This window comes from Scyliorhinus canicula, chromosome 14 (genome assembly GCF_902713615.1).
Source record: "Scyliorhinus canicula chromosome 14, sScyCan1.1, whole genome shotgun sequence".
NCBI classification, from domain to species: domain Eukaryota; kingdom Metazoa; phylum Chordata; class Chondrichthyes; order Carcharhiniformes; family Scyliorhinidae; genus Scyliorhinus; species Scyliorhinus canicula.
In genome coordinates this window covers 47,036,825-47,051,910 of record NC_052159.1, presented here as the reverse complement: position 1 = coordinate 47,051,910, position 15,086 = coordinate 47,036,825, and the positions used below count along the sequence as shown (strand labels likewise).

Here is a 15,086-nt window from a genome sequence, read left to right as displayed (position 1 = left end):
GCATGTTCTCCACATGTCTGCGTGGGTTTCCTCCGGGTGCTCTGGTTTCCTCTCACAAGTCCCGAAAGACGATCTTGCCAGGTGAATTGGGCATTCTGAGTTCTCGCTCAGTGTACCCGAACAGGCATCGGAGTGTGGCGACTCTGGGATTTTCACAGTAACTTCATTGCAATGTTAATGTAAGCCTACTTGTGACAATAAAGATTATTATTATTAATTGATGGAACTTGTTCATGTTAGCTCAAGCAGTTGGGGAGATGATATACCTGGCCTCTATGCCCTTGGCTGGAGAGCCAGACACTCATGAATGTTTTCATTCTGATTGATGCCCATTGGTCCATACTACAAAATACCCAGGGCAGGCACGGTAGCACAGTGGTTAGCACAGCTCCAGGGTCCAATGTTCGATTCCGGCTTGGGTCACTGTCTGTGTAGAGTCTGCACGTTCTCCCTGTGTCTGTGTGGGTTTCCTCTGGGTGTTATGTTTCCTCCCACAAGTCCCGAAAGACGTGACATTCTGAATTCGTCCTCCGTGTACCCTAACAGGCGCCGGAATGTGGCGGCTAGGGGTTTTTTACGGTGACTTATTTGCAGTGTTATGTAAGTCTACTTGTGGCAATAAAGATTATTATTATTATGAGCATAAGATTGGAGTCCGCTGCGATGCCCCAATTATTTTACCACTGATTGACAATCATTTGAAGAATTGCCATTTTTGGGCGTTACAATAGCTTCAGCAGTGGGAAGAACTTATTTTTTTTTAACAGAAGGAGAAAAATAAATGAAATCGCAGACTAGAACAAATGATAACATACCTTATTTAATATGTGTGATGATTTGAAATTATCCAATTTGGTAAGATAGATCAAAAAATAATCAGTCTGAGAAGATCCATTGTTCACTGTTTGTTCCGGAACCACAGGGAATGCAGCATTTGTGACTGTTGGAAACAAAAATTGTTCTTTAGTACACTCCCTTTATTCAGTTGAATGTCCCGATGATCACAACTGTACAGATCAGTAGCTACATTTTTAAACTCTATTTTGGGATAAATATTCTGTTAACCAGCCAGCAGAGCCCATAAAAGATATGTGAGGAGCCATGGAATTTTACAGGTCTCATAATTTGAAAATGGCAAATTGAACATCATAGGGTGAATATTCCTTCATCTCATTTCCCGTAGAATGCACACAAAGTGCACAGGCCATTATGAGGCTGAAGCTAGAAGAGGATGGCCGATTAACTTAGATGGTTAGAGCATGGTGCTAATAACACCAAGCTCTCAGGTTCGAGCACCGTACTGGCCATGATTATGATGGTTTCCTCTGTACTGCCACACTAGCATTCTGGCAGTGCTTATGCTGGTTTTGCAGTGCCACCCAGGCACCTTGGCAGTGCTAGGGTGGCAAGGTGTCCTGTTCATGGGGGAGGACCAGGGTGCCACACAGCCTTGTTCCTGACCACCCAGTCGCCTCAGATGGCCCAGGAGACCCCTCGCCCTAGGTGCTGTTTTGCCTGGTCCAGTGGACCAGTACTGAACGGTACGTGGCTGGGGACTCCTTAGAGAGGCCGTTAGATGCCGAGAGCCCAGTAGATCCCAGGTGTGCATACCTATGTGAGTTTAAAACTGACTTCAGTGTGGGAGGTCTGGTCACACCTATTGTGGGCGGGATCCTGATCGCGACGCTTTGCGAAGTCTGGGTAGGTCTCGCGAGGTGTACTGGCTGCCGGGCAGCCTGAGTGAGGCTTCCCACGGCATCTACCGGCCGCATCGCCCTCCCATTCAGGAAAGACCCAGCCATATCGCACCCATAACATTTTATTTAATTAAATTCCTTAATTAAAAAGTGTTAGGAAACAAAGGTAGTTTAAGGGATTTGTATTGGTAAACATCAGAAATAAGAGGTGTAGTTTTAGGAATGTTTAATTTAATGTTTCTGTGCCTGGAAGGCTAAAACCTATTGTTAGATTCATGCTGGACAAAAGTGTTTGTATGTGTAGGGTTTGATAAGTTCCCACTATGTTTCTATTGTGCTTAGTGAAGAATAAATAGAAGCACTCTGTGTGGAGTCGCAATAGTATTATTCATGTTCAGCAAATTCTATGGAATCTTCTATGGAACTAAGTCAAAGTAAAGAAGTCTTGGATTTATAGCAACCATAGCCACAAATGAAAGTGTATTTTCCTCACTCTAGGAGATGCAAAGCATGAAGGAGATGAGCTGAACATCAATAAATGGTAGGTTACCCACTGACAAGAGTGGGTTACAATTCTGATAGCGGGTGAAGAGATATAATCCATATAGGCAATAAAGGATTAGAGTCTATGATGGTTGGATTTGTTTGATCTGCACCATTGGTACAGCTTGGTTCAGCGATGCCAACCAGCACCAGTATTGGGCTCTGCTTGGGGGATCCTGGTGAAAATGGTTTCCTGCTGAGAAGTCCAATTTGGAGCTGAAGTTAAGAATCCCTGAAACACAAAGTGTTGAATGATTCCCTGCAGCAGGATTCAGTTTTAAAAATTTACTGTAGGTTGGTGAGTAACATGGTGAGTTGGATGTCATTATTAGCCAAGATCTTTATTCAATACCCAGCAAGTTTGAGTCTTAGTTGGCATTTCAGTGGTGCTGATAACAGAGATCCTGACCCCAAGAGTAACTTCTCATAGAAACTGGAAGTGTGTATCTCAATGGCCCCAATGCCAAATATGCAGAGGGGTCGCTTTGCTCAACAGCATTTCTTTACTGCAGTTAATTAAGAGATACACCATGCTTAGTTCCAGGATGTTGGGACTTGACACCTGACATCGGTGCTGTGATATTGCCAACCAGAATAGAACAGAAGTGTGATAACCCTCACGAGGACCATGGTGGGTCATTGATTGATCCCCCCATGGGCTTTGTGGAATAAGGGTTCCCGTGGTGAGTGGGCGGAGGCCCGGCCACCTGGGGCTCATTAGCAGGACCTTTAAATATCGCTCCCAGACTTGGCAGTTCCAGATAGTCCTGGTTTTGTTTTGTGGACCACAGTAGCGGGTTTATTTTCAGTTTAAAATAAACCAGTTTAGCCTTTCACTCTGCAGCGCCTGGAATTATTACAAGAAGGATACTGATATACTTATTTATGAGCCATCATGACGGGATTCAAAGACCTTGCACTAATAAAAAGAAAGAATCAACTGTAGGCAACAACAAAATGCAGAAGCACAGAAACTGGTTTAAAGGAGATACGTTTTAAAGGGGAAGAGAGGGGCGGAGAAGCAAGGTAATTTAAGGAGGAAATTCTAGAACACAAGTCCTGAACAGCTAATGGAGCAGCCGCAATGGGCAGGTAAAGGAAGTGAGGATGTTGTTGCAGACCAACAACTTGCATGTGTACAAAATCCTTCAAGCAAAAAAGAAATTCAAAAGTGCATTATTGTGGTGTAAGAAAATACAATGCTGAACCACAAAAAGAGAAATTAGGGATGGTTGACCGCCGCTTGGTCAAATAGGCGAGTTTTAAGGAAGGTGTCCCGTTCACCTATCCTCCCTGCGCTCATTGACTTACAGTGGTTGTCAATACCTTGTGCCTTGATTTTAAAAGCTCCTTCCTTATTTTCCACTCCCATCATGACATTGCCTCTCCCTAACCCAATTATTTCCCCCAGCCCTCTGAGAAATTTACCCTCTGATCCTGGCCTCTCATGGACTCCTGATTTTAACTGCTCCACCATTAGTAGCCTTGTTTTCAGATGTCAAAGCTCTAAGCTTTGGGATCCCCCTCTAAATCTTTCCCCCTTGCTTTCTTTCTTTAAGATGATTTTTAAAACCTGGGCTGGATTCTCCGCAACCCCGTGCCAAAATAGCGTGTGGCGCAGGGGTGGAGAATCCACTTTCACGCCAAAACCGGGCCCGGCGCCGGTCTGGCGATTCTCTGGGACACGTGAATCGGCGTGATTGCGGGGTACGCCGTGGGGCTGCGGGCCTATTGAGAGAGGCCCGCCCAGCAATCCTCTGTTCCCAACCGGCCGAGTTCCCGACAACGTGGAACTAACCTGCTATTGCTATGGCCGCCCTGGTGGGGGTGGGGGGATCGGACACCTGTGGGGGCCTTATAGGCGGCGGGGGAGCGCTTTTGCTCGGGCGCGGCCAATCAGGGTGGTCTAATTTTTGCGTCTGGCTCCGTGATCCGAGTTCGCCGTGGAGATCAGCGTGAGGCCGCTGGAGGCCGCAGCCGTGCGCATGCGCAAACTCCAAACTGGAAGTGCGGGGGCTCATATCCACAGCTAAAGCTGCGAGGTTTACTCCGGGTCCCTGCTAGACTACTGCAGGTCATTGAATTCGCTGTACTCTTTTACAGGAATCTATGGAGTGAAACTCCAGCGTTTTTACGCCAAAATGGGGGACATAGTCCCATTTTGGGAGAATTCAGCCCCCTATCATTTTGACTGTTATTTACATTCTGCCACAGTATTTCCTTATGTGTGTTTAATCTCGCTTCTTAACGTTCCTGTGCACTACTCTGGCACAATTCATTATGTTAAAGGTATTATATAGATTTACGTTGTTGTTTCGTTACAACATACTACCAAGGTATTATAAAAAACAAAACTGCATTCCATGTACCTCCACTGCATGATTGCAAATACGAAATGACATGACATTCATAACTAAATCTACGTGTGCTCCTCAGGGGCTGGTTTAGCTCACCAAGCAGGCCAGCAGCAGGGTTTGATTCCCATACCAGCCTCCCCGGACAGGCACCGGAATGTGGCGACTAGGGGCTTTTCACAGTAACTTCGTTGAAGTCTACTCGTGACAATAAGCGATTTTCATTTCATTTTTCAGTTAGCTCCAAGAATATAATAAATCTGTGTGCCATGGTCAGAATAAACTTGACAATTTTGAGACAAATCTGTCCCTCTCAAAAATTCATGATGTAAATACAATCTCGTATGAGAGATAATAGGATACTGAGATTTACATAATCTTTGCTTGCTTTATAATTGGTTGACATCATCAGCAGAATTGATTATTATCAGTACATTTCTGAATGAAATTCTAATAACCAGGAAAACGGTAAATGGATCTCAAGGTTAGAGCCTTGAAACAGTTATTATCCAGTTCCATTTATTTGAGGAAATGTTGATATGCAGCTTGAGTTAATAGGAATGCTATTGCATTATTAGCAATTGCTCAGCTGCACAAAGTTAACAAAATGTGGTGTCCAGGCACGGCTACAAATTGCTGCTGAAAAGCATTGAGTTTAAAATTAAGTAGTAGATACAAAGATATCTTACACTGATGTACAGGAAGTAAGTTTTGAAGCATTGATTCGTGAGTTTGGATCTGGGTCAGTAGATGATCTGGTTAAAATATTGCTTGCAATGGATGGAGTCAATTGAGACAACTTAAGCTATTGCTTAGCTGAGTGCTATCTGGAACCATTTAAGAAGGACTTATAAACCCAAAGTTGACTGTTTCGTCACTAAACCCTGACATATTTGGGGATAAGTTGGTTTGCACCCATTTTCAGGTACAAATTGAAAGGTGCATATGGTGCATGAATCAACATAGTCTGGTTTATGGGCCTCATTTTAATATTGTGAGTGAGTTACCAGAGGCAGCTTGCCTCTCTAGTTATCTCACCAGCCGAAGTGGGCAGGTAAACAAGAGAGGACCAGCAGGAGCCTGCAGGAGTAGGGGCCAGGAAAGGTAAATATATTTTCAAAGCTTAAATTTTGGGTAGCGTCTCCAGCAGTTGCTATAAGAAGATGATCACTCACAACAAATTAGTTAATAGGACGCGTCCTCAAACAGATATTATGCCCCTTATTCACATATTCAAGAGATCTAAAGTAACACCTATTTGAATATAGTATCCTTTGGCTCGATTGTGTGATAGTCAGAACTGCAACAGTTTCAAGTAGATGATTCATAAAACAAAACAACCTTGAAACAATCTCCAAGCTAATGTTCCTATAAGGTTCTTCAGCTTGTGGCTGCAATACTTTGAGTAAAAAAAGGAAGGTAAAAAAGGAAGCTGTGGTGTATCAAAATAATATTTAGCACATATAAATTCAAGTTCACAATTTGCACTATATAACGTTGTGTCACTGTTCACGTAGGGAGGTTGACCCACTAAACTGCAAGTTTGTACCCTCACTTTCTGCCTGGAAAACAGACTGAGTCTGAGTTCACCCACAGGGAGTGCTGGGAAGTTGAGAAAACAACCCTTAATAAGAATGACTAATCATGGAATCCATACAATGCAGAAGGAGGCAATTCGGCCCATCGAGTCTGCTCTAAACCTCCAAAATAACACCCCAACCCAGGCCCACTCCCCCACCCTATCCCCGTAACCCTACACAATCTTTGGACACGAAGGGCAATTTATCATGGCCAATCCATTTAACTTTCACATCTTTTGACTGTGGGAGGAAACTGGAGCACCTGGAGGAAACGTACAGAGACACGCGAAGAATGTACAAACTTCACACAGTCACCCAAGGCCAGAATCAAACCTGAGTCCCTGGCGCTGTGAGGCAGCAATGCTAACCATGACTGAGTATTTGCTTTTAATGACAGTATAAATGTTAACACAGAGTATCAAATTAAAGTTAACATAGCTTTATACTGTTCAGTGACTGCTTGCTCCCACAGTGCAAGTCATTTGCAACCACACGCATCTATGATGACAAGACTTTTATTTTTAAACAGCAACAAGAAAAGACAAAGGAACCTTAAACAATCTCCAGGCTGATATTCTTGTTAGGTTCTTCAGCTAGTGGCTTGATTGCTTTTGGCTCTTCCCAACTACTACAGGCTTATTTAGGTGAGTAATTATTGTATTATGTCATTTTAATGAATAAATGTTTCCATTATCCATATCAATAAACAATGCCATGTTGTCGCTACTCATTGCAAGACACTCACTAAAGTGTCACAGCTATCCTGATGGGTGGATGAGAAGACCTAAAGACTGAAGATCAGTCCTGCACCTTCACTGACACTATGGACATTAACAGGCCCAGTCATAGCTTGTGGTCAGTCACTATGTTGAATCGTCGACCGTACACATTCTGGTTGAATTTCTTCACACTGAATATAACCACAAAGCCCTCCTTCTCAATCTGGGCATAGGTTCATTCTGCTTCAGAAGGGTCCTTGAGGCAAAGGTGCTGGAGCATTCTGAGCCATCTCCCATTTTGTGGGATAGTACAGCCCCTCTACCAGTGGCATGCAGAGGTCTGGTGATGCCCGGGGCAAATCTTGATTGTATGCCCCAAAGACTCAAGTAGCACCAACCCCCCCCCCCCCCCCCCCCCCCCCCACTTTATGCGCATGGCAATAGCACTCGTTTTAAAGCAAGGTCAGTCTTGCATTGTGTCATTATAGTTCCTCCGATGCCACACTTTGAATGCATTTCACAACGCTCTCACTGGGGCCAAGGGACAGCAAAATCCTTCAGGCAGTTACATCGGCAAACGTGTTTCCTTGTGACATGGATAACTGCACAAAATCAATTTGGTCAGAGACCGTTTAACTTTTATTAAAACCTAACCCCATATTAAGAAGCAATAAAATGCTCGAAGCCCAGCCCCCTTTTCTCTCTGTCTGTATAGAAGATAACCAGTGATGAAAGTGAAGATATTTGTTTGCAGTGGTTAATCTCCTTCCTCCCCACTCTTCCAGAAACATTGCAAAGCAAACCACCAAGGCAGCTGTGGGTGAAAGCAACCTGATTAGGCTGACAGGAAATTAAATGGAGGGATGGTGGATTACAAACTCTTCCCCGTCTAGCTCTTCATGACTTGCAAATGGAAATTGAAAGGCCGGGAACAAGCAGCGACATGCCAAACAATTCCAACAAGTACCGAGTGCAACTTTTATTTTTCATTAGTGGATGTCAGTCTTCTGCCATCCTGTGACCTTCACCCATTATTTGTTTCACGTTGATTGTATATTGGGAGCAAAATAATTGGGGAGGGATACATGACCTGTGGCTGTGGCTTCACGGTCCTGGTGTGGACAAACTCAAAGACATCTCCGGCTGGAAACTCCAGGAAGGAGAAACTTGCGGGCCTGGGGGCTGGGGTGTGGGTGGACAGGGGCTCTGATGTGATGCCTCCCAAGGCAACTAGCTAGTACCTGATGCCCAGACCCAAACGTAAGAACAATTATATTGGTGCATTATAGAAGATCACCCCCTCCCCTCCACGTGGATGAGGTTAGATGGAGGATGATTTGGGAGAGTGGTGGGGGTGGTTCAATGCAGTGCCCTGAGGAATGCCAAACCCTCCCTCTTTTCCCCGTCCCCACACCTGGGGTAAACACAGAACCTAAACCGCACTGTAAATCTGTGCCAGTGCACAGGGGGATCAAATAGCTCTGGAACAAGGGGCAGGATGAAGAGAATGTGAGAGAGAGAGAGGAGAAAGGGGGAGGGAGGAGAAAGAGGCCCAGGGGGTGGGGAGGCAGAATTAATCCAAATTCCTGCTTATTTCCTCAGACTCTTCAAAAGGTTGTTTCTCCCCAGGATTAGAAAAGGTGCCTTTATAATTCACAGCGCAGAACCCTGCCCCTCCTCCTCTTCCACACTCACTCTCTCTCCCTCCCTCCCAGCCCCGGACCTTCCAACAGGATGGTTCAAACATCAAACAACAGTTAAAACTCTCCAAGCCCCGGGCTCAGCGATGGGCACATTCTGGCCAAAAGATGATTAGGACAAAATTCACTACCCCAGGTTAAAGGAGAGAGAGAGGGAGGGGAGGCATGCGGCCGGGGAGAGAGAGAGAGAGAGGGAAAGTGAGTGAGAGAGAGAGAGAGGGAAAGTGAGAGAGAGGAGAGGGAGAAATGCACAGAAACGGATGCAAAAAAGTTTCCAAAACTTTGCCAAAAGTTTTTCCCTCTCTCTCCGCGCGTTTTTCCTGTTGTTGTGAAACTGACCTGAAACCGCAGAGGCTGAAGCAGAAATAGACAAATCCAGACACATCTCCCACCCCGGGATCCCAGCAATTCCCTCTGCATTCTAACCAGGCAATATTCCTGGGTTTAGGCAGATTGCAATATACTCACCAAAGCCCTGCTCTCAGCCAGAGGATGGACGGGACTCCCTCTCTCTGTCTCTCTCTATCTGTCTGTCCCCACAATCTCCCTCTCTCTCTCTCTCTCTCTCTCTCAAACAAAGACAAGGCAGCTGGGAGGAAGGGGAGCCTTGAGGAAGATCTGCTGATGCCCCCATCCAATGGATGCCCGGGGCCAACGCATTGTCTCTCCCCCCCCCCCCCCCCCCCCCCCCCCCCCCCCTGCACGCCACTGCCCTCTACCAGAAGGAAATGTATCACATTTCAGCACTATTGGTTCCCTGGATCAAAATGCACCGGACGGTAATGCTTGCTTCATGACTCAGAAGGCTTCTCTTTGGCGTTTTCTCCATTACCGCCATTGATTATTCCTTAATAACTGGTGTAATGGTGCCAAAGCTGTGGCTAAATTTGAAATAAACCTTCCAAATTAATTGACCATATTGAGGGAGTATTTCAACTCACCAACATTTTTGGGTTAAAAACAGGGACGTCTCGCAGGGCCTTGACCTTTTCTTCCAAGAGGTGCAAGAGGTCACATTGTAAAATCATAGGAACGTCGCTTCTGAGGTCTGAAAAATACATTTTTGTGTTTTAAGCAGACCCTGCATCACAAAACCTCTTTGATACTTCCTCTAGGCTGACCATGTTTCTTTGGGTGTAATGCCGGTGACCAGCACATCATCAAGGTAAACCATCACTTTGGAAATTCCCTGGAGGAGATTTTCCATCGTGTGCTGGAAGATACTGCAGACTGAAGCAATGCTGAATGGAAGTCTGGTAAACTGGATGTTTTGGGGTATTTATTGTAGCAAACCCAGCTCTTCCAATCTCTTTAGCTCTGCTTCAAACATCTGATGCAATGCGTATGGCACTGGTCTGGCTCTGAAGAACTTGGGCGTTGAATCCAGATTGACATACATCTTGGCTTTTATGCCCTTAATCACATCCAGTTCCTTGTGGAAAACGTTTTCATACCTCCTTCAGACTTCTTTGAGGATGCCATTAGATATTTTGAAGATTTCCAGCAAGTTCAGTCTAATTCTCTAAAAGCAGTGTTTTCCCAACAGACTGGGTCTATGTCCTTCCAGGACAGCCAAATCCAGATAAGCCTCCTGCCCTCTGTATGCCACTGGAGTACTGACTGATCCAAGGATCTTCAAAATATCCCTGGTGTATGTTGAAAGCTTTGAGTAGTACTCCTCAAGCTTAAAGATTGTGAGCGGGATTCTGCATCCCGCCTCGTGCATTTTCTGGTGGGGAAATTCTCCGTCTGGTTAGCCAGCCAATGGGGTTTCCTATTTTGGGCACCCCCATGCCATTTGGAAATCCTTGGGCATGGTGCGCTGCCGGCAAAACGGAAGATCCCGCGATGGAGAATCTAGCTGTGTGTTCCTGCACAAAGGCATTGAAAGTCTGCTCACCAATTCCGGTCACCAAAGTCCCGATGTCGACTTCCATTTTAAGAGGTCTACCATTTGCCCTGAAGACAATTTCAATTGGATCCATATTATTCAATTGGACAGCATTCAAGGGAGGTAAAGGGTGGCACAGTGGCGCAGTGGTTATCATTGCTGCCTACGGCGCTGAAGACCCCGGTTTGATCCTGGCTCCAAGTCACTGTCTGTGTGGAGTTTGCACATTCTCCCCGTGTCTGCGTGGGTCTCACTCCCACAACGCAAAGATGTGCAGAGTGGGTGGATTGGCCACACTAAATTGCCCCTTAATTGGAAAAAATAATTGGGTACTCTAAATTTATTTTTTTCAAACCATTCAACCGGTACATTGCACGCTTTTCTTCAGAGCTCTTCTTCATTATGTTCAATGGCACTGTGGGTTGCTGCTGCTGTTGTATTTTTCTTGTTTTGCATTGGCGTGCTTTTTCTCGCATAGCAACGTACTTGATTGTGGCCCCTTCAGTTGCATTGAAAGCATGCGATCTCCCAAACATGGCAGGTCTCCTGGGGATGGGCCGCCCTGCAACAAAAGTCATCCACTTGGATTTAGGTTGACGCCCAAACTCCTTCCCACTCCTTGGGTTCTGGTCTTGGCCCGAGGACCGTGTCTGGTTCTGCACTGTGCCAGTTGATTCTGCTGCAGACCTCATGGCCATATCACCCCATACCTGGTTAACCTCCCCTTCAGCCACGCTTTGAAGTTCAGTAGTGCTTTTTTTGGCACACTCCAACAGCTGAGTTTCTAGATCTAGTTTCCCAATGATAGGAAATAATTCCGACTTGCTGGAGCATCTCTACTTTCTCAACTATTCCTTCCTTCCCCCTTCGATTCATGATGATTGTCGGCTGTATTCGAAACGTTTTACCTCGTTGCCAATGTGGTAGCTTGAGACATACACTGGAAGCTTCCAGAAGTTAACAAAGGAGTTTATTGATGAAAAGCAAAAGCAGTTAAATAACAGGCACAGAAGACTATACAACAGGTCTTAACACTTCAGCTCCCTGATCCACACTGCTCGGGGCTTGCTTCCGGGGCCCGCACAAACTCCCCATTGGCCGGGGTTCACACACACCCATGCGATTGGCCCCGAACCGGTCATGTGGTCAATGGAGCCCACTTCCTTAAAGGGGCCATGCTGCTACAGCAAGTATAGCAAGTGATTAGGAAGGCAAATGGGATGTTGTTGTTTATTGCAAGGAGAATATAATATAAAAGTTGGGATGTTTTGCCGTATAAGACGCTGGTTGGACCACATTTTGAGTATTGTGTACAGTTTTGGGCTCCTTATTTAAGAAAGGAACTAAATGCGTTAGAAGCAGTTCAGAGAAGGTTCGCTCGACTGATAACTGGGGTGGGGGGGGTGTGGTGGAGGGGGGGAAGATAGTGGGTTGGGAGGGAGGGAGGGGTGTGTTATCTTATGAGGAAATGTTGGACAGGCTGGGCCTGTATCTACTCAGATGATACCAGAAGATCTTTCCTAAAAACCTATAAGAAAATGATTGCTTAAGGAAAGGTGCTTTGAAACTGAGCAACGTCATACTAACTGCATATGTGTGGTCTGAGGTTCAACAGCTAGGAACAATGCAAATCAGAGGGGCACACAAATATCTAAACTGTATGTTCTACATCACTGAAGCAGATGCTCCTGCTAATCTGGGTTCGAGCAGTTGCAACGAGCGTCTCTCAGTAAGAGATACCATGAGATGAAGGAGGAGTGTCTGAGGGTTGATGGCAGTACAATAACTGAAAAGCACCTTCTGTTCAGAAGCAATGAAGATCTGGTACAAATGTACCCAGAGTGTTTTGATGAGATAATTGGATGTTTTGAAGATTTTAACTATCACATCACTATTGAACCAGAAACAAAACCAGTGATTCATCCCTCATGTAAAGTAAAGAAACGCTGTAAAGAGAGCTCCCCAGGATGGAACAAAAGAAGGTGAAGATAAAAAGGCCAGAGTCACAGAGCGTACAGATTGGGTAAGTTCCATCATGATGAGAGAGAAAAGAACTGAATCAAGCAATAAGGAGGAATCACTATTCCTATTCCAGCACAGTAAGAGATCACAACCAACATTGACAGAGACAAAGGCTTTCTGCAAACCGATGCCAGAAATGGTTACTGGGATGTAAAGCTTGACGATGAATCTTCATTGTTGACAACATTCAGCATGCCCTGTGGATGGTACAAATTCCTTCCAATGAGCCAGGATGTGTCCCAGCAGAAAGTAGAGGTGACATACCCAGGGCACAAAGGAACTAATCCAGATTTATGGTATAGACATGAAGCCAAGAAAGGAACCAGGAAATCCGGGATCAAGTGCAGGCAAATGCACTGTCAAGGTGGCTGAATGCCAGCTCTTCAAAATGGTGTTACATACCTAATGGAGCCAAGTTGTCTTGAAAAAGATGGAATCTCCAAATGACAAGAAAGAATTGAGCAGTTTCCGTGCCTTGATCTATGTTGGATCAACAATTATAGAGGGGGCTCCTTTAAAATATTAGATAAAATATACTGGAAAATAAATGATTCTTGAAACTTATTAAATTTGTAGAAATATGAGTAAGTTATAAAATTGGCTAATCTTTTAAATACTGTCCACGACTGTCTCAAATGTAACGAATAATGTACTGCAAGTATTCTTACTGAAAGTAAGAGATATGAGGGTATATTCAACAAGTTTGAAACAATGTTGTAACTGAGACCAGACATGACGTAGGGAGTTTGAACGTGGAACAAGAGTCGTGGGAGAGATAATTAATTTGGAGTAATTGATTAATGTCTAATTAATTAATCGCCTGTTAAGTGACTGACACTTTCCTGAACAAATCAAGGGGGTCTCAGCTGGGAAGTAGAACCAATGAAACTAAGTAAGAGGCTAAAGCCAGATAAGGATCCCTTTAAGAATATGATCCATTTGACTGATTAGGGAGAGGAATATATTTTTTATTTTTTTATATAAATTTAGAGCAACCAATTATTTAATTTTTTCCAATTAAGGGGCAATTTAGCGTGGCCAATCCACCTAGCCTGCACATCTTTGGGTTGTGGGGGTGAAACCCACGCGGACACGGGGAGAATGTGCAAACTCCACACGGACAGTGGCCCAGAGCCAGGATTCGAACCCGGGTCCTCAGCTGCCGCAGTCCCAGTGCTAACCTCTGCGCCACGTGCCGCCCCAGAGAGACGAATGTTAGCTGTCGGTGAATCCTTGAAGCAGTCGTAAAAATTACTTTTAAGGCCTTTTGTTGAAATGACTTTTAATTTGTAAATGTGGAGTGTCTTTTATCTTGAAGCTTTTGCTTTCACTCGTTGGTGTCCCAAGGACATTTCCAAGCACGCAGCAAAAGTCTTTCGATTTAATTTTGTGTGAATGCACCAAAATTAGTTCTTAAAGAAATAAACATTGCTTGTATATTCAATGAACCGGACTGAGACCTTATCTATGAGCGAGAGATAAGGGGAATCTTACTAGCGAGTCAGCAGAAGAAGATAAAGGAAAAGATCCCGAATACCTGTAGGGAGTACTGGACACAGAAGATCGGACAAGGTAAGATATCTTCAAATCTGTGACCGTGTAGAAATCGCGTGACTTCTTAAGTTTTCTTTACAAACCAAATCTGTCCGGTGTGATTGAAAAATGAGGAACTTTGGTGACACGCAAGATCCAACAGAGATTCCTTTAGGAGATATATTTCAGACAGCGAAAAGTCAGCAAGAACATTGAACAGACAATTTTAAAGATACATGATGCAAAGGGACAATGGTCCCCTGATGATATTCAAACGGCTTGGAAACACATAAATAAAAGAAAGATAAACAGCAAATGAAATGGTGCTGGATTATAATGAATCAGATTCGGAGAAGGAATGAGAACATTTAGAGTACGAATTGTGACCGTGAGATTAAAAAACAGAAAGAGCAGATGCGAGTAATTTGTGAAGAATTAAACAGACATCGACCAAGGATGAGCGTTTGGAGATATTAGAAGTAAATGCAAGATTTAAAAGTAAGATAGATGGTCTAAACTTCGGGGAAAATGGGTCACGATACGAAAAAAATTAACTATTGGTGATAAATGCTGGATTCAAACTGGAGATAGCAAACCTCTTAAATACGATCTGCGAGTTACAAAGTAGAAGATTAGTAGAATGTTTGAATGGAAGAGGACATCTTTGTAATAAATCTCACACACCCACAAACCAACAGTATGTCACTTGCACAGAAACCACGCCCCTACGTGCAAGTGAAATAATTGGGACTGCCCCGGATTTAAGACATGCTGTCCCAAGAAAGAAAAAATCAGACATGTCTACAAATCCCTTTTTAATGGAATCATCGGAGTCCAATGATTTATGAAGCAGAATACAAGAGGGAAGTGCTTGTGAGACACAAAAGATTCCAAGCTAAAAAAACAGAAGATGTTCGACTAGCTCCCTTAAAGTCAAAATGGTATAAAACTGGGATAGCAGACGCAGTCACTGAAGAAGGGATCAGAAGTACAACTCGAGATTAATATAATCAACATATAGTCCATAAACCTGCTGACCCAGATAGA

General features: G+C 44.3%; 1 protein-coding gene across 3 annotated transcripts in view; it reads right to left on the bottom strand.

Moving 5' to 3' along the window:
• flt3 (fms related receptor tyrosine kinase 3) overlaps nt 1-15,086 on the bottom strand; it is a 119,017-nt gene that overhangs the window by 70,606 nt on the left and 33,325 nt on the right. For all 3 annotated transcript variants that reach the window (XM_038819015.1, XM_038819013.1, XM_038819014.1), the window contains exon 2: nt 816-940. In XM_038819015.1, coding sequence (XP_038674943.1) covers nt 816-940 — 125 coding nt within the window. The remainder of the gene's footprint in view (nt 1-815; nt 941-15,086) is intronic.